Source organism: Orcinus orca, chromosome 3, assembly GCF_937001465.1.
Source record: "Orcinus orca chromosome 3, mOrcOrc1.1, whole genome shotgun sequence".
Taxonomy (NCBI): Eukaryota; Metazoa; Chordata; class Mammalia; order Artiodactyla; family Delphinidae; genus Orcinus; species Orcinus orca.
Genome location: NC_064561.1, coordinates 80,065,153 through 80,083,620, shown reverse-complemented (window position 1 = coordinate 80,083,620; position 18,468 = coordinate 80,065,153). Strand labels below are relative to the sequence as shown.

The following is an 18,468-nucleotide window of genomic DNA, read 5'->3' as shown; positions in this document are numbered from 1 at the left end:
CTGAATATATTGATGAACATTTCTTCTGTAAGTAAATTGAAATGTTAAATGCTGATTGCCAACTTAGAGTGAAATCCTGTTAAACTGGAGACAGGATTAGAGGTAGATAAATGCACCAAAACTTTCGTTTAAAATTATATTCTCATTGGAAGTCATTTGTGTGTGCCTTTGTATATATTTGTGTCTAAATATATTTGTATATATATTTAGAGAAGAGAGAGGGATTTGTAAGACAGAGCTGCTTCCATATTGGTGATTCTTCAGTATCCTCGAGAATAGTTTTTTAACTTGTCCTCTAAAAGAGAAATTGATGGTAACGAGCCCAGTATTCTCTTCAGTGATGGTTCATATTTTCAGAAGATGGGTCTTTCAGAGAAGACTCTTAGCCTCCATACCAGAGTTGTCATGTTGAGGAAATTATGGAGTGGCCTTACCTTTTAGCAAAAATGCACACAAAGAAGACTCTAGAGAAATAATAATAAGTAATGCTTATTGAGCGCTTACTGCAGGCTTACAGCTCTATGAGGTAGAAAATATTATTTTCTCCTTTTTACAGATGAGGAAACTGAGGCAAAGAGAAGTTAAGTGGCCTGACCCAGAGTCCCAGAGTCAGTAAACATGAGAAATGGGATTTGCACCAATGCTGTCCCACCATGTAGCCAGCTCTCTTAACTTTTACACCCTACTGCCATGCATGGACTTAGTCCAAGAAGTGCTGGGGGGAGAGGGAAGTTACGCTGAGATTTATTTTCAGCGTGGATGAAGACTTCTGAGAATTATATGAGAGGACCATGGTGCTCAGTGCTGATAACTAGCAACCTTTTTATAGATAGATAGGTAGGTAGGTAGGTAGGTAGGTAGATAGATAGACTCACATATCATAGAATTCACCTATTTAAAGTGTAGAATTCAGTGGTTTTTAGTGTATTCAAACAATTGTACTGCCATTACCACTATCAATTTTAGAAGATCTTCATTACCACCCCACAACAAAAACCCTATTAGTACCTATTAGCAGTCATTCTGCATTTACTCCCAACTCACCCTCCCACACCCTTCTCTCTACTTTAGGCAACCACTAATCTACTTTCTGTTTCTGTAAACTTGCGTATTCTGGATATTGTATAGATTCATATAATATGTGGTATTTTGTAACTGGATTCCTTCTCTTAGCGTATGTTTTTAAGGTTCACCCATATTGGAGCATATATCAATACTTCATTCTTTTTGACTAGCAAATAATATTCCACTGTGTGGATAGGCAACATTTTATTTACCCATTCATCAGTTGATAGACATTTGGGTTGTTCCCACCTTTTTGGCTATTATGAAAAATACTGTTATGAACATTCTTGTACAGTTTTTGTGTGGATGTATATATTTTAGGTATACACTTAGGTATGGAATTGCTGGGTTGTATGGTAACTCTAAGTTTAACCTTTTTAAGAACTACTGCACTTGTTTTCCAAAGCATCTGTACCATTTTGCATTCCTACCAGCAGTGTATGAAGTTTCCATATCCTCACCATACTTGTTATTATCTTTTTGATTATAGCCATCCTGGTGGGTGTGAAACCTTATCTCATTGTGTTTTTGATTTGCATTCCCTCAATAAGTAATGACGTTGAGCATCTTTTCATGTATTTATTGGCCATCTGTGTATCTTCTTTGTAGAAATACCTCTTCAGATACTTTGCTCATTTTTAAACTTGGGTTATTTGTCTTTTTATTATTGAGTTGTACTATCTCTTTATATATTCTAGCTCTATGTCCCTTTTCAGATATATCATTTGCAAACATTTTCCCTCTGTGATTATTTTTTCACTTTCTTGATGGTGTCTTTTGCCACAGAAAAGTTTTTATATTTATAAAGTTCAGTTTATCTACTTTTTTCTTTTGTTGCTTGTACTTTCGGTGTCAAATCTAAGAAACCATTGCCTAATCCTAGATAACAGTGATTTATGCCTGAGTATTCTTCTAAGCATTTTATAATTTTAGCTTTTACATTCTGGTCTTTGATACATTTTGAGTTTGTTTCTATATATGGTGTGAGGTAGGGGTCCAAATTTATTCAGTTGTATGTCAATATCCTGTTGTCCCTACACCATTTGTTGAGAAGAACATTCTTTCCCCCACTGTATTGTCTTGATATCCTTGTCAGAAAGCAATTTACCATAAATGTGACAGCAATTATTTCTGGACTCTCATTTCTATTCCATTGATATATATGCCTATCCTTATGTCAGTAACATACTCTTTTGATTGCTGTAGCTTTGTAGAAAGTTTTAAAATTGGGACATGTAAGTCTTCCAACTTTGGTCTTCTTTATCCAGATTGTTTGGCTATCCTGGGTCCTTTGAATTTCCATATGTATTTTAGGATCAGCATGTTAACTCCTGCAAAGAAACAAGGTGTAAAATTAAAGAGGATTGAATAAATAGATCCATGAGAGTAATATTGCCAACTTATCAATATTAAGTCTTCAGATCCTTGAACGCAGGAGGCCAACAGTAACCTCTGCAGTGGTGTCTCTCAGCCCTTTGGAATTTGTTGAGAGCTTCTTTGGCTTCTGGCAGGAGTAAACTGAGAAAAACTGTAGTGTGCTTGATTTCTAGTGTTTGAGAGCTACCTTGGGAAACAGGTCAAGGCTTGTGTAATAGACTTCATTTTCTGTCAATAGGAGCTACCCACAGAAACAAGGACTCCCTGGCCCTCTAATTCCTCCCTGACTTGCAAAGGCTGAGATAACTGACTTCCCAATGTGAAATTCCACCTTCCCATGTTTCTGTTTGGCTCTTAATTACTAAATGTTAAAACTACATCCCTCCAGGGATTAAACCAGATTTTGTGACTTCACAGCGTTCTTGAAGTTCTCAAATGTAGTGACCAGTACTAAGTTCTCAAAGACCACAGGGAAGCAAATAGCATTTTAGCCCCCTGGCAAATTCAGAACTTAACTAACAGAGAAGTCACATCATTTGTTTTGGGCCATACTCCACCAAATCTACTTTTGTCTTATGAATATAGAGGAAATGTGAGATGTTCCTGAACACAACAGTCATTGATCAAGTATACACCTGCTTTGATGATTTAGAACAAGCCTGTGAAAAGCGTGTGCTAGTATACATGAGAAAAGCAAGAGATATGATTTAGCCTGAAGCCAGCTAGAAAATGTGTTAGTTACATTCCATAGTCTGGGTCATGGGGTAAGACAAATGATCCCATCTGGCCTTAGACCTGTGGAGCTCCTGTGGGGATGCGGTGGCTTTGTCACACAACATAATCTTTTTTTTTTTTTCCGTTATGCGGGCCTCTCACTGTTATGGCCTCTCCCGTTGCGGAGCACAGGCTCCGGACGCGCAGGCTCAGTGGCCATGGCTCACGGGCCCAGCCGCTCCGCGGCATATGGGATCTTCCCAGACCCGGGCACGAACCCATGTCCCCTGCATCAGCAGGCAGACTCTCAACCACTGCGCCACCAGGGAAGCCCCACACAACATAATCTTGTAATCCTCTGTCCATCTGTGACTGGTCTGCTTCTCCAAAGGGGAGGAAGTTTTGCTGCTTCATTTGTTCTATCACTTGTTGCCCACCATCTCTTTGCTTCATGGCTCCAGTGTTTAATTCCTATGGGTCTTCTGCATGGGCTGTTGGTCTGTAAGTATCTAAGACTGCTGGGAGACATTTTTTAGAGCAGTCATCCCCTGCACTCAACAGAACACACTTGTATAAGCAAACATATGTAGAGGAAAAGAAAGTTCCTGAAGTTCTGGAAAACACCCTACAGTTGGATCAAGAATTGGCTTATTTTTCTAAAAGGAAAGAAGAGTAGACTCTGTATTATGTACACAGAACACCATTTCATTGTCAAAACTGGGTAGACTCATCATTTTTCATTACATACTTGTTTTGAGTAAGTGCCTCATAAAGACATTTCAAAATAGGAAGAAAGCTTTGCTTTTCCTTTAGATATCAGGTTTGGGGCAAAATAAGTAACCTCAGTCCAGGGAAGCAAGTGATTCTTTTTCCTTCCTCCTTATTGTGGAGATTGCTGTAGGTGAAATGTTGAGAATCGCTGGAGACGGTAGCAAGTATATGGGATGACAGGGAGGCTTTTGTGAAGGAATCAATGAAATCTAACACAGGGACCTGGGCTCTTCCCTCGACCAAATCGTCAAGATACTGTAGAGGCACCAAATGTGCTCAGCTGCTGAGGATAGGGAGAGGCTGATCTGGCCAAGGAGTATGGATCCAGAAAGAAGGGTCAAGAGACCTTTATCCCTCTTTGCAAAGAAACTGACATACCCACATTGAGAAAGTCAGGCACTGACATGATATACTGAGGAGGTCAGCTTGCTTTCTCACCAAGGGGCTCATCACCATCCTTGTAACTTCACTCTCTTTTCTAATGTTTGACAGTCTTTTTTCTTAAAGGAAACAAGACTTATTTATTTCTACTATAATTGATAGTCCCATTTTTACCTAGTCATAAAATAAGTTTTCAAAATGTACTACCATAAATATTAACCAAAAGTTGCATCTGACATCCCAGATACTATTTCCAAAAGAAATGTAGCATTTTTCAAAAGAAGAGACATGCACTTTTATTATATGTTTTTAATTAAAACCTTAATTTATTGATGTGTTTAGCCAATAGGTTACTTTATCAAACAGAGGCAGATTGCATTAAAAAAATGGGAAAAAATGAAACATCAACAAGATATAGGCTGTGTCCTGGGCTCCTTCTCCCACACCTCTGCTACACACACACACACAGACACACACACACACACACACACACACACACACTCTCTCTCTCTCTCTCTCTCTCTCTCTCTCTAATAAAATGAGACTGCCTCTTCAAAATCATTATTCTGAAATTCCAGGTGTCAGTGAAATATAGTTAGGTGTATGTGTGTGTGTGTATGTGTGTTTCCAGAGTAGTGGAGTGATATGCTTTATAAAGTTTTTCCCAAAAACAGAAACACGCTGATGTTTTTTTTTCCCCTTCCTTTCTGCTCTGACTTCAGTCAGCTAGATCACCTCTTTGCTGAGTGTTACAGCTAATCAAGATTTCATTCCAGCTGTCTGGGAGGATATGCAGTCTCCAGGCTGGTTCCCAACCCTGGCTAAGATCACTGTCACCTGGGAACTCCTTTAACTCATATATTCCTGATCCCCACTTCACACCTACTAAATGACAGTCTGGAGGGTGCATGAGGAGGAGGATGGAGCCATTGCCAGCCTATAAAGTACCGTTCAGACAAATTTGGAAAAGATTTGGAATTCCCTCAGGGTGTGCTTCTTGGTGGTAGAAAGCAACGAGCTGGATTTCTGCTCTAACAGCCCTTTAGCCAGGGGCTCTTGTGCAGTGTACAACCTGCACAACCTTACCTGTTGGCCCTGTCTGTTATTTAAAAAGTTACCCCGGTAATTGCAGGGGCAATTACCCATCTGTGGGTTGGCTTCTGCTCTACCTTGCTACTCTAGTGATTGAAGAGGTTGGAGTCCATGGGAACATTTCTGCGACAGAAAACCTCATAGCCAGTGGCAAAAGACTAGAGGAGGCTTAGAGATACATTCATTCCGGAACAAAAAAGTTAAATGCTAAACTGAGAGAAAGGAGATTAAGATGCCAAAGCAAAGTCTAGGAGCCTTAGGATAGAGAGTGGGACTAGCAAGGCGTGGATAATGATGAGGAGGGGAAAGGAGAGTAGGAAGAGAGGTGGGGTGCTCATCTGAGCCCAGCCAGGAAGGGGGGCACTGGAAAGAGGAAACACTGCAGGCAACTTCATGAGAAGAGGCCAGCTTTTCTACTCTTTTCAGCAAGCAGAACCAGGCCTGCAGTGGTCCCAGCACCTCTCCAGAAGGACAGTCCCCCTTTCTAAGTTTCCCCCCACACACCGAGTTTGACCAGCTGAGTAAGGGAGCTGCTGCTTCGGACACTGATCGGTGATGCCTGAATTGTCATAGTAAGGGGAGACCCAACTTTCTTTGTCAAGTGACATAGAAGTGCAGATTCAAGTGCACATGAGTTTTAATCAACGTGCTTTGCACCCAATCAGCCACAAGTGCAAATGACTCGTTATTTGACCCTTTAAGATATTGGGGCAGGAGGGTGGGAAATGTGTAGCACATGCATATGTCTGTCTGTCACATGGTCTTGGGGGAGGGAGTAATTTAAAAGCAGAACATGGGGTCCCTAAAGTGAGGGTGGAGGGAGGGGCTCGCCCTCCCAAAAGAAAGGCTGTTGTAAAAGCCAAGCTTCCAGATCCCTAATCTGCCTGGCATTCCATTCTGTTTGCTTTTATCTGGGCCCGGACTAAGGCGGGCCATGCTCTCTGGTGTTTTGTGTTGCCACTGCAAATACAAACATCTCTGATTTACATTATTTATTTATCAAGATTTTTTTCAACTTGGCTACCAATATAGCAGTTCCTTCTTCCTTTAACGTTTATGGTATCGAAAGAGAAAAATTTGATTTAACAACCATTTATTGAGTATCTCCACGTTGTATGCAACCGCAGTGCTTCGGTGCTAGGAACAGGAAGATGAGGTGGCACCGGCTCCTGGCTGGCAGGAAGACATTCATGACTCTCAGGGAAGGCATTGTGTGGACAGAGGTGGATAGGCCAGGGAGTCACTTGTCTACACTGCCATACACCTCTGCTTCAGGTGTCCAGAGGATTAGAAAAGCAGAGATAATGTTATGACTAAATAATTTAGTTCCTCTCTCCTATAATCACCAGGCCCAGTGATTGTTAACAAATCTCACTCTTTGCTCTAATAGATATTTAGTAGCTCATTGCTCGGGAACAAGACATCAAATCAAAATCATTTCCTTCATTCATTAACGCCCCAAATATTGCAATACTTGTATGAGGAATATAAACAATTAAGCAAGACAAGGAGTTTGGGTTAGATCTCTGAGAGGGGAAATAATGACACCCCAGATGATTTATTTACTGCATTCATGCAATCACAAATGCCTAGTGAATGCTGATTTCACGTGGAGACCGTGGGCATAATGCATCAGGCATTAAATGCACGAACATTTCTTTAGAGCTGCTTAGCTGAAGTTTATCACGATCACTCAGCCATTGCCTAGCAACTTGTGAAGGCTGTCAAAGAGCTCTTTGTCCTCAGTCCTGGCAAAAACAGTCCCGCACAGACCTCCTTATCAGTGTTAGAACATTATCAGGAAAAAATGCTTCCATTGAACTAGAGAGTCCTGCAAATTTAAAGATATCCCCTTCCGATTTTGTCCCTTCTTCCAAATAGTGTAGGAAGTTGTTTCCTGAATTAACTCGTATTAAAGCCTCTATCTGTACTTTGATAAACATTCCAAAAGAATTTCCTTAAGATGTCCCATAATTCTTCTATTGCTTTATAATCTGCACTAACATTTAAAATCACAGACCTAAGCTCATCAAAGTCTGTCTTGCCCAAAATAAGCAGAGCAGACATTTCCACCCCCTTAGCTGGGAAGAGTCCCCATTTTAGGTACACAAAACATTCATGTGTTGGTCTTCCTGGTTTGAGTGCTCTTCTCGTAACTTCTTCGGAGAAGCAAAGAATGATATGGTTGCTCCATACAGTTGGAAAATGGTTCTGAATATTATGTTGGAAAGAGGAACTGTGCTTATTGACTCATTCAACAAACATTTATTTAACACCCTCTATGTGCTGGGCACTGCAGTGAACAAAAACAGGCATCATCCGTCTCCCTCACAGAGCTGCCAGAATTCCTAAACTACCCTGGATGGAATATGGGCGGGGGGATGGTCTTTCATCTGCATTCTCTCCTGCACCTCTGTGGAATTCATCCTGCCCCCAGGTGCCATTGATTTCATTCAAGACCTTTTCATTTTTATCACTTTTTACTTGGGTAACCCAAAATAGCCACCTGACATGTCTTCTTTCTTCCAGGCTCATCGTCTTCAAACCATCATCGTCCCTCCTACAAAGCACAAATCTAACTATGCCTCTCTCCTACTTAATTGTCCATCTGGTCTCTGTTAACACCAGGAGGAAGCTCATACTCCACAGCATGGCATCCTTGGCTCCTCCCTATGTGACCACTGCCTGCTGCCCCGTTGCCTTTCCTGCTTTTCCCAGCACCAATTTCAGCTGTCCCCAACACTTGTGATTTCTGAAGGATAGACACATACTTCTTAGGGCATGAACCTTGCACCCACCATTCTGTTAGCCTGGGACCCTCCTCCACCTTCACAAGGTAACTCCTTCCCTAATCATGATCCCCAGACAGGGTTGGATATGCCTGTTCTGGGGCCATCATCACTCTAGAATTGGAGGTCTTTCTTAGAGAACCTTTCACGAGCAAGCCAGCAGTTTCTAGACCCCTTGAATGTTTATTGAGCTGAATTCTCTTTTCTGTCTTTGACGAACAAGGAAAGAAAAAGACATCTTATAGCACTCCAGCAAGGTTGGCAAAGAGTAGGATAAGAACAATGGAAATAATTAAGGAATAAAACACATACACAAATACACACACACACACACAAAACACACAGCCCCTTCCCCCCCCCCCCCCAAAATGGTTAAAGCAAACTTACAATTCCCTATCCTGGAGAAAGTTTCATTGCAGGGTTAGCCCTATATGGAGGTCATATCAGTGGCCATAAACCAAGTGTGACCTAGAGAAGCACTTACCTCAGTACTACCTCCTAAATTTCAGTCAGCCCTACTGCCTGAAATTCCACAGCTAGAGATTTATTTCTTAGGCTTCTAACATGTGTGCTGTCTTAAAATACTAATATTTTCTAGAGAAGATAACACCTCAGCAATGATACATTTATCTTATCTTTTTCTGACTGTAGGATGAAATGAAAGATAACAGGAGGGCATAGAGGTCCAGAGGGGAGGAATAGCAATAGGAGAAAATGGTGCAGCAAGAGGAAAAAAGACAGCTTCATGCTTTTTTCCTGGAGTTGCCCCTTGACTGAAACAGGCTTTATATTTGTCTCCAAATAGATTTGGCATTAATATCTGCAAAATGATGACTCACTTTTACTAGTGATAGAGAAAAAAAAAAAGGAATTGAATTTTTAAAGCAAGTTGGTAATAGAATTGTTATAATTTACTTGCCAAGGAAAGACTTCTTTGCAGCCCTAAAATAAAAGTTACTTAAATGTAAGCTTGGTTCTGTTGAAATATGCTCATATGATTGGAGACAGAAGTCTTGATAGATGATCTCTAGAATTCCCTGTGATTCTCTGGAAATGAAATGATGGGTAAATCATGTGAAAAAAAGCTTATCTTTGCAATGGATCTCCTTGCTATATCAGGGGCCTTGTTACTTCTATGAAAATTACCTAGATAAAGTTGATTGTAACTGATGGTTATGTTAACCAGCTGGACAAACCTACTAGAGAAGAGGAAACAGATATGAAATAAAGGATCACTTTATTCTGATTTGCGAATCTGCCCTGGCGTCATTTTTCTTGACATGCTTTGATTGAGAATGTGCTAATTAATACATAAATCATGATAATCTCTAATGTGAAAAAGCAGCATATGCTTTTTGATTGAAAGTGTATTCCATCTTAACTGCATTTATTGTCATGTAGAGATTTGGTAAGTAGTTGATAAACTAAATCACCATAAATGGCTAAATCTTCACCTCCTGCAAACGCCTGTCCCACAAAAAAAGTGTCAAAAATCAGGACTAATTTTCAGGATGATTTTCAGATTAACCAGATAATCATTCAGCTTCCACTTCTTTAAAATCCTAACTCGGATTTGCCTGGGTAGCTCTAGACCAAAATGGCCAGGGTCGTCTGGGTCTCTATGAAGCAGGTGTCCCATATTAGCTGCTGCTAAATAGGAGTCCTGGCTCACCATCAGAGCTCAGGACTTGAACTTGAATAGAGAGTGAAGCCTGTAGCGGGTTACCTTTATGGGTACTTCTTTCAAATTTGGAAAACAAACTTTAGATTTGCAGCCTCTTTCAAAGTGGTTTGCTCCTCAATCCGTTTGATGCTTCTGCCTAGTAGAGCTATGAGTCAAAACACCAGCTAAGGCTCTGGGGCAGCTTTAGCACACTTGGGGAACATAGCATTTGCAATTCCATCTCAGTTTTTCGAACGAGATTTGAAAGAAAGATCAAATATTTGTGAACTCAAGAAAGAAAATATCATAGTAGGCTAAAATTCCGCGTTTTATTTCGTGAGGAACACTTAAACCCCAATTGGCTTCTAACAGGCCTGCTTGCCTTTCTTCAGCCAGCAGCCAAGCTAAAATAACAGTCTGTTGTAAGTTCAAGCGAAACACAATGAGGTCTGTGCTTTTTCATGCCTACTTAACAGCCTGTACCATGCAGAAGACTTTCAGATAGAGAAAAACAGGAACAGTCAAAAGTGGAGTTATTTCAGCAGAAATGACTGGCCACCAGTTAGCAACGTTCACTTTATGGTTTGGGGCTGCTTCTGTGTTAAGGTTTGGGCCATGGTAACTTTTCTCCTAATCAATTTAGGAGCAGAAACTTTAATACAAAACAGGGCCTTGTCAGCCTCCTTGGTGCGGGCGGAGTTCGTGTTCTGGAATCGTCAGAGTGGGAGTGGGCTTGTTCCTACTGTGTTTTCACTTGGTCTGAGGCCAGCAGTCTCCAGTTCACTCCTAATTATAACTCATTCTTCTTGCCTCTCAATGCAAGGAGCATTTCTTTGAGTTGTGAAGTATTCTGACTTACAAGAAAGAGCCCCCTGTGGCATTTCGAATACAGATTTACAAAAGAAACTTCCATTTATTTCAAATAAAACCTGGTTTTATTTTTATTTTTTGCAACTTTGGATTTTCTTTGTTTCCTTTAGGCATTTATTCACTCATAACTGACTCTAAAGCTTCCCTATTTCCAGATTGAGAGTTAAACACCTGCATATGGGTTCATAATAATCAATAGCTTAGACAACAGCTATGAGTAACTTCATTTGTGATATTCTGCCTGTGTCTCCCCAATGGCAGATTAAATGTTTAAAGAGGAATTTCGTGGCACAGATTAGTATATCTTTCTGTCTTGCACACTGTATTTTCAAAATATTTTAAGACTGTGTTTATTTGTTTGCTCCAGGGGAAGATTTTCTTTACGTAACACAATTTAACCACCTTTTGCTTCACCTTATCTTTTTACACTTTGTCCATTTCTCCATAAAAACAAAGAATGGGGAAGGGAGGAAGTTGCCGGAGGCTAAAGGATATAGTATTTTTTATAAATTTTGCCTTCAATAGACAGAGCCCTTGGGCTTCTCCTCTGCTGTCTCCTCCTAAAGAAGAAAAATCAGTATAACAAAGATGTTCTATTTCTTCTCCTTTATGATGCCACAGAAAACAGTTCTGGGATTATTTTAATGTTATGACGACATGATATATGATCCAATATATGATGATGTATTGATGTGTATAAGTGGATTTTAAGCCTTGCATCATCCCCACTCACTGCTGCCCGTGATACCTCAGAGTCGATACAGTGACCTTGGTCCTGGTCTCTGACTTATCATCCCAGGCGCCCGCCCCAACGGCTTCTCACTCAGCCTTGCCCGTGTGCCTTGTTTCAGGTGTCCACTGTGACAGCGTGTGCACTGAGGGACGCTGGGGCCCCAACTGCTCCTTGCCCTGCTACTGTAAAAACGGGGCTTCGTGCTCCCCCGATGACGGCATCTGTGAGTGTGCACCAGGGTTCCGAGGCACCACTTGTCAGAGAAGTAAGTGTCTTGTTAGACGGCGGTTTCCATCTTCCCTTCTCAGATCTCTGTGTACAGAATCCTGATCTCTGTCCCACCCCTCAATTCATAGAAGTGTTCTGTTGCAGTCGAGGGCAGGGGAGAGTGGCGTAGGTCACCCTGTCCTTTGCAGAGCTGGCCTCACTCGATAGCCCTTCCCCAAAGGCTTCATTCTTTCCAACCTTCAGGACTAACCTAACAGATGGGGCTTTAGCCATTTCTTCTCAGGAATGATTTCATTGCCTCGTTGGCATCATCATCAGTTTCTTGATCCCGCCTTAAATCTTGCAAGTGGTGTTCCAGAAATCCATTGACCTGTAACTATTTTATTCAACCATTTTGGCATTGGCCTTACCTCAATTACCAGAAGTCAACATCAGCCAAACTTTGCGGCAAGTCATACGTCCTTCTAGTAGTCTGAAAGCCAGTGCTCGGGGGAAAATAGGATTGCAGAGCTCAAAATGGGGGCTGATGACATTGGTCAACAGAATTTTTGAGTTAGGGAGTGATCCATAAGATTTCCCTCAATCTTTTAGTAAATGTAATCAAGAAAGGAATATATGACTAATTGTAAGATACATTATTCTATTTTTTTGATTATGATTTTTTTTGCATTAAGGGTTCTATGCTGTCATTCTATACTTAAATCCAAATAATGTCTTGGGAAGTGCCTAATTATAAAGCATTTTGCTTTTTCACTTTTCAGTCACAGTCGTTAACCTGGACCATTTTGAGGAGGAACAATCTTTTAATTCTGACTGTAGATCTATTTATTGCCAGAAATGACTCTTAAAGAATAAAGGATTAACGCGTGGCTTGAAAGTATTTATTTGGGCCTTGTTAGTGTTTAGAATTTTATTTATTTAATTTATTTGCTCAACAAAAATTCCTCAAGCCCCTGCTCTATGCCAAGCTTCGAGCTAATTGGGGCCATAAATGGGAAAATAAAGAGAACTAAGACATTTTGCCTGCCCTGAAGCAATTCAGAGTTTACTGGCTTCTTTTCATTATTAAAGAGTGCCCTCATTCCTTTTGTTGTTGTTTTATACTTGGAAAATTCTCAGTATCACTAAAAAGAATTTTTTTTTTTTTACCTCAAACTTGAACTAGATCCTTATGTGGAATAAGAGAGAAACACATCTCCGGGAAGATAACTATTTCCTTTCTGTTTTCAGTCTGCTCCCCTGGTTTTTATGGGCATCGGTGCAGCCAGACGTGTCCACAGTGTGTGCACAGCAGTGGGCCCTGCCACCACATCACAGGCCTGTGTGACTGCTTGCCTGGCTTCACAGGCGCCCTCTGCAATGAAGGTAGGGTGCGCAGGCTTTGGGAGAAATACGTGGTGGTGAGCACGCCCCATGCAGCCTGTCCTCAGGCTTCCCAAAGGACACGTGCATCTTCAGCTAGCAGCTAGCGGTGCCTTCTGGTGTGCTGTGGCTGCAGCTTCTGTAAATATGACTTTGAGCTTTGGAAAAGCTGGCTTGCCAATCCAGCACAATCTCTTTATTCTCTGAGCTGTGCTACTTTTCAGTTTTAATTGGAAACAGCCTTCCATGAAAAATCAATATGAGGAAGGATTTTGACTCCCTGAGCAAGGAGCCAGGAAGATTTCTAGAAATGTGGTGATGTCTCCTGATTTATGATGCCTTAATGAGGGTCTTTGGCTTCAGATGTTTGTAAAAATGAGCTCATTCAGGATGAGGGATGCTCTTGAGTAGAGGCAGCTACCAAATGGACGGCTGGGTTGATGACCTTTAAAGTCATTTCCTATCCTGAGTCTAGGGTTCTGTGAGATGAGATGTAATTGTGAGTTTCTGACCTATGATTTATTCACAGTGTGTCCCAGTGGCAGATTTGGGAAAAACTGTGCAGGAATTTGCACCTGTACCAACAATGGAACCTGTAACCCCATTGACAGATCTTGTCAGTGTTACCCAGGTTGGATCGGCAGTGACTGCTCTCAACGTAAGTCTTGTTTGGGAACAACTGATAAACCATTTATTTACATTTGTTTTCAAATTCTTTAGGATTGAAGTATGAGTACTTAAATAATCAAGAAAGACTATATGAATAATTATAAGATATGTTATTTTAATTTTTAAGTGGCTTTTTTCCCCTCAGTAAGAGTTCTATGCAGTGGTCCCGAATTTAAATCCAACTCATGTCTTGGAAAGAACCTAAATAGGTAGAACTTTGCTTATTCACTAAAATGATTCTTCATTTGTAAAATGAGGGTCTTGTACTCAGAAAATCCATTCAGAAGTTCATTCCAGACTTCAAGTGTCAGCTATGATTTTTCCCTTGCTCTTGGGCAAAAATGGTACACACAATTATGGGAGAAAATTTTTTCATTTTTTAATTACTTCATATTTATTTATTATCTTCTTGGGGCCATATTCCCTACTGGGTAACCATATAGAAACTGTGTTTCTTCTTTTAAGTAGTTCTTGAAGTGTTAGTATGAATAAAAAGTACTTCTTTGGTATATCAAATCATTTTACCCCATAATTTTAAATGTTATTTCACAGATACTTTATCTGAGGTTCTGATTGCTCTTCAGTAGGCGATGACCCCTAATGATTTAATCTGACTATTTTCTGCTTTGTCCAGTTAAGAGTTTTTACAGTAAACCAAGTCTTACAAACAAATGGGAACCTTCACATTTAAAACAAGCCTCTAGGGACAGCTCTAGAGTAGAGTGACACGTGCAGGTTTAGACATCACAGAGGTGAATTATATGACCTTGGGTTCCTTAACTTCTCTCGAGTCACACCATCTTGTGCATATGGTCTCTGCTCAAATGTCCTCTCCTCAGAGAGGCCTTCCATAAAGGAGTAGCCCCCATCATTCTTGTCCCCCTTTCCCTATTTTATTTTTTCTTATAGTCCTTACTGCCCTTATTTTTTTGGCTGGCTGGGTGATTGGTTGGTTTGCCTGCCTCCCCTACTAAACTACAAGCTTTCAGAGGGTGGTCTGGACCTTGTCTTGTTCTCTGCTATCTCCCCTGAGCCTAGAACAGTGCTGGGCATATATAGGTCTCAATGTGCATTTGTTAAATAACTAAATCTGTAAATTTGGAATGATGTTTACTCTGCCCACCTCGCCCTGCAGTCTGTGTACGAATACCATGTCCGTCATGATGGCTGCTGTCGCCATCAGCATTACCATCGGAATTGAGACTGATGTGGAGCATGGTCTTTCTCAGTCCCTATGCTCACTGCTGACCTGTCACACGCGAGGAGCTGTGTAAGGCGGGTGGGATCCTCTCTTCGGGGTACTGGCCTCAGGACTCTCACAGAGCTCTCCATGCATGCTGTGCTTTCAGCTTGCCCACCTGTGCATTGGGGTCCCAACTGCATCCACACGTGCAACTGCCACAACGGGGCCTTCTGCAGCGCCTACGATGGGGAATGCAAATGTACTCCGGGCTGGACGGGGCTCTACTGCACTCAGAGTAAGTGGCATGCCTTCGGAGGCTCTCCAAGGGGGGGCCCACCCCAGGGGACACGGCCCTGCCCTGCGCATGCATGAGCTGAGCTCCCCAGGGTTCCTGGCTTTGGAGGGTTTCGTCACCCAGTGACCCTGAGACATCTAAATTCCTCTAGGCAGTTAAGAGATACCACGTTCCAGGTTTGCTGCCCCTGTGTCGTATCAGGACACTGAGGTAGAGCGATGCTGTAAGTGACGGCGTGCAGCTTCTTTCACTTCTCTCCTTTCGTCAGGCCCTATTTACATGGCTGAGATTCCCTCATTTATTCTGGCAGCACAAAGGTTAGGATAAGTGGCAGTGATTAGAAAGGAAGTGAAGACAACAAGCCTCACTGCCTGACCTAATGTGTGCTCCTGGAGAAGACCAATTCTGTGGGTCTTGAATTTTAGCGAGCTCCGGAATCACCCGGCTGGCTGGATAAACACAACTGCTGGCCCCGCTCCCAGAGTGTCTGATTCATTAGGTCTGGGGTGGGACCTGAGGATTCACATTGCTAACAGCCTTCCAAGGGGTGATGTCAGTCTGGCATCATGCTTTAAGAACCACTAGTTCTTTTTTTCCATTTTATGTCACACAATGTCTTCACTGTCTCTTCTTCTATGAGGTTTTTAGCGTCATAGGGTATAATGTACAAAGTACTCCACAGCTCAGTACTGTTGGGATAAGAAGACTGATCTCTGCCCTCTTGTCTTCAGTGGAATAAAGGAGGCAAGACAGGAAAGCATGTATTATGGTGATCAGTAATAATAATATATAATTTTAAATCACGGAAATGAGCTGAGGAAGAAAGATGGGTCAGAAATCAGTCAACTCTTATTTAATACTAATTAGAGAACATAATTAGAGAACAGACTGAACAAGTCTTTTGGAAGTTTCTAGAAGGGGGTGTAGACCTTGAGCCGTGATTTGAAAGGAAAAATTGACGAGGAGGGAGGTTGTCTCAAGCATATTCTGCCAAGATTGTATATATAGAAAGTTTTTCAGCTCTTCAGAGAAAAGAAAAAGGAAAAGTTATTGTGCATAATTCTAAAATTAGGACCTGCTTCAATCAGGAGACCTTTTGAAGTAAAAGTAGCACAGCACAGTGGGAAGAACATGGGGTCTGGAGCCAGACCTCCCCGTGTTTGTATTGTAGCCCTGCCATCCTGCCATTTGCTGGCTGTGTGACTTGGGCTCAGTTTCCATCCATAGGGTGAGAATATCTATCCCTGTGTTTCTGGGTTATTGAAAAGATTCAATGAGAGGATGCAGGAAAAGAATCTGGCACAGAGTAGGTGCTGGATAATTATGTGGAAATGATGTCATTGCATGCTGGCATCCATGCTCTGCCTCTGTTTCTTGAAAGTTGAGCTTTCGTTAAAACTTCTGTAAGAAAAAGGGAAGATTAAAAAGCACATGTGATGCTTGGAGACAGCCGTTGAGCAGCCCGCATTGAAGTTTTCTTGATGGCAGAGAGCCCTGAAACACTCTTGCAGGGCAGCTGCTGGCCCAGGAAAGCCTATAGGGCTTGTGCATGTTCTCAGCCCAAAGGCCCCAGTAGGCTGGGTCTTGAAAATTGTGCAGCAGTAAGAAGGCTTATTGCTTTTTTTAGCAATGCACATATGAATTGCAGGTTTTATTAAGATCAGAATTCTACCACACATCTTTGCTGAAGAAGATACTATTACATAAGAGAGTAACAGAGGAGGACAGGGCTAGTAGCAGATATGGAGACATTCTGTACTATAAGTAAAAGCATGTAGGTAATTTTAACAAAGTACTCATTTCAGTCCATGGAATTTGAGTCCAGGATTCTAGTAGTTGACTGAAAAACATGAAAGGAAATGTCCCCGGACTTCCATGGGGTTGATGGAATGATTTGTTAGAAGACACCAGCTTGCCTCCAGGGATACCAGTGATGGTTAAACCGCCCCAGGCATGGAACTGCTCTTCTCCCTGCTCTTGAAGTACAAGTTCCTCCCAAGAGCTCCATCTTGGGACTTCAAAGAAGCCGTTGTGAGAAGCTGCGATGTGCTTTATTCTCTTTATTCTCTCTCTACGGGCTCAGCGTCCTTCAGGTTCAAACAAACATGTTGGAGGCGGAGCTGGGTTTCTCCTCAGCGGGCTCTTGACTCTGCTGTCCTTCCTTCTCGCACAGGATGTCCCCTGGGCTTCTATGGAAAGGACTGTGCATTGATATGCCAGTGTCAAAACGGAGCTGACTGCGACCACATCTCCGGACAGTGTACTTGCCGCACGGGCTTCATGGGGAAGCACTGCGAGCAGAGTGAGTGTGAGAGCGAGGCATCTCTAGGCGCTGTTATTTCCCCTAGAACTCCTGACGATGCGAAGGCAGGACCCACAGCTTTGAGGTTGTTCCGCCTGATGGCTGGTCCCTTAACAGCGCGGTTGACTTCCTTCCCCTCCCAAAGACCCCGCTACCTTGGGATTCTTGCTGGCTGTCCTTGTCCTCAAAATTCTTCTGAGGACCTGATCAGCGCTCTGGGTGGAGGGGGTGTGGCTACAAGGATGAAGACAGAATTCAAGTTTTCCATCTGTTCATCCTGGCTCTTTCTCCCTCCCCTTCTTATTTTTGGAATGTGGCTGCTCAGAGCTTTAAAAGAGGCAGTGCCAGGGTCTCGCAGTGGAGGGGTGTGCGTTCGGTAGGGCCAGGTTGGGTGCACCGGGGCAGAGGGGCTGGGAGCCCAGTGCCAGCCCCGCCGTGGGGGAGGGGTGAGTCCGTGAAAACACGGCCATGCTTTTGACAACCTTCTCTTGATAGTACTTTTATACCGTTTCCACTAACTACTCCTCATCTGAGTATTAACAACCTTCCAGACAATATATTGCCTTCAATTTTTTTGTTGTAAAAACCCCACTCAGGGAGCATATACTCTATTGGAATTCCCCATCCTTATGGTTCCATTTCTACCCCAGCAGCTGTGCATCTGCTCACAGGGCTGTAAGAACATTAGCCTTAGACTGAGTATTTCAAAGTAGTTTATCGTTCCTTTCCTCTGTGACTTTCATTCAATGTTCAAGATGAATAAATCAGGTCTTAGGGCCGGATGAGGCTCACTCTTTCACCATAAATGACAGGAAAGGTGCAGGATGTTTACATCCTGCTTACAGAGGGTGTGCTCTTGAGGATGCAACAAAGATTACATGGCTGTAGGAGCAATGTGGCCTGGAAAGGTTGATCAGCAGAGTAGGACTTTGGCAACAAAGCGCTACTCTCCCTCCACGACCCCTCCCCAGAAC

At 42.2% G+C, this 18,468-nt stretch overlaps 1 protein-coding gene across 4 annotated transcripts in view; it reads left to right on the top strand.

The window, feature by feature from the left end:
- The window catches only part of MEGF10 (multiple EGF like domains 10), a 367,277-nt gene that overhangs the window by 333,005 nt on the left and 15,804 nt on the right, over positions 1–18,468 (top strand). For 3 of the 4 annotated variants that reach the window (XM_033405823.2, XM_049707231.1, XM_004279862.3), the window contains 5 exons: positions 11,574–11,720; positions 12,914–13,048; positions 13,575–13,703; positions 15,064–15,192; positions 17,366–17,494. In XM_033405823.2, the coding sequence (XP_033261714.1) occupies positions 11,574–11,720; positions 12,914–13,048; positions 13,575–13,703; positions 15,064–15,192; positions 17,366–17,494 (669 nt within the window). The remainder of the gene's footprint in view (positions 1–11,573; positions 11,721–12,913; positions 13,049–13,574; positions 13,704–15,063; positions 15,193–17,365; positions 17,495–18,468) is intronic. The other variant, XM_049707232.1, reaches the window with a different exon arrangement.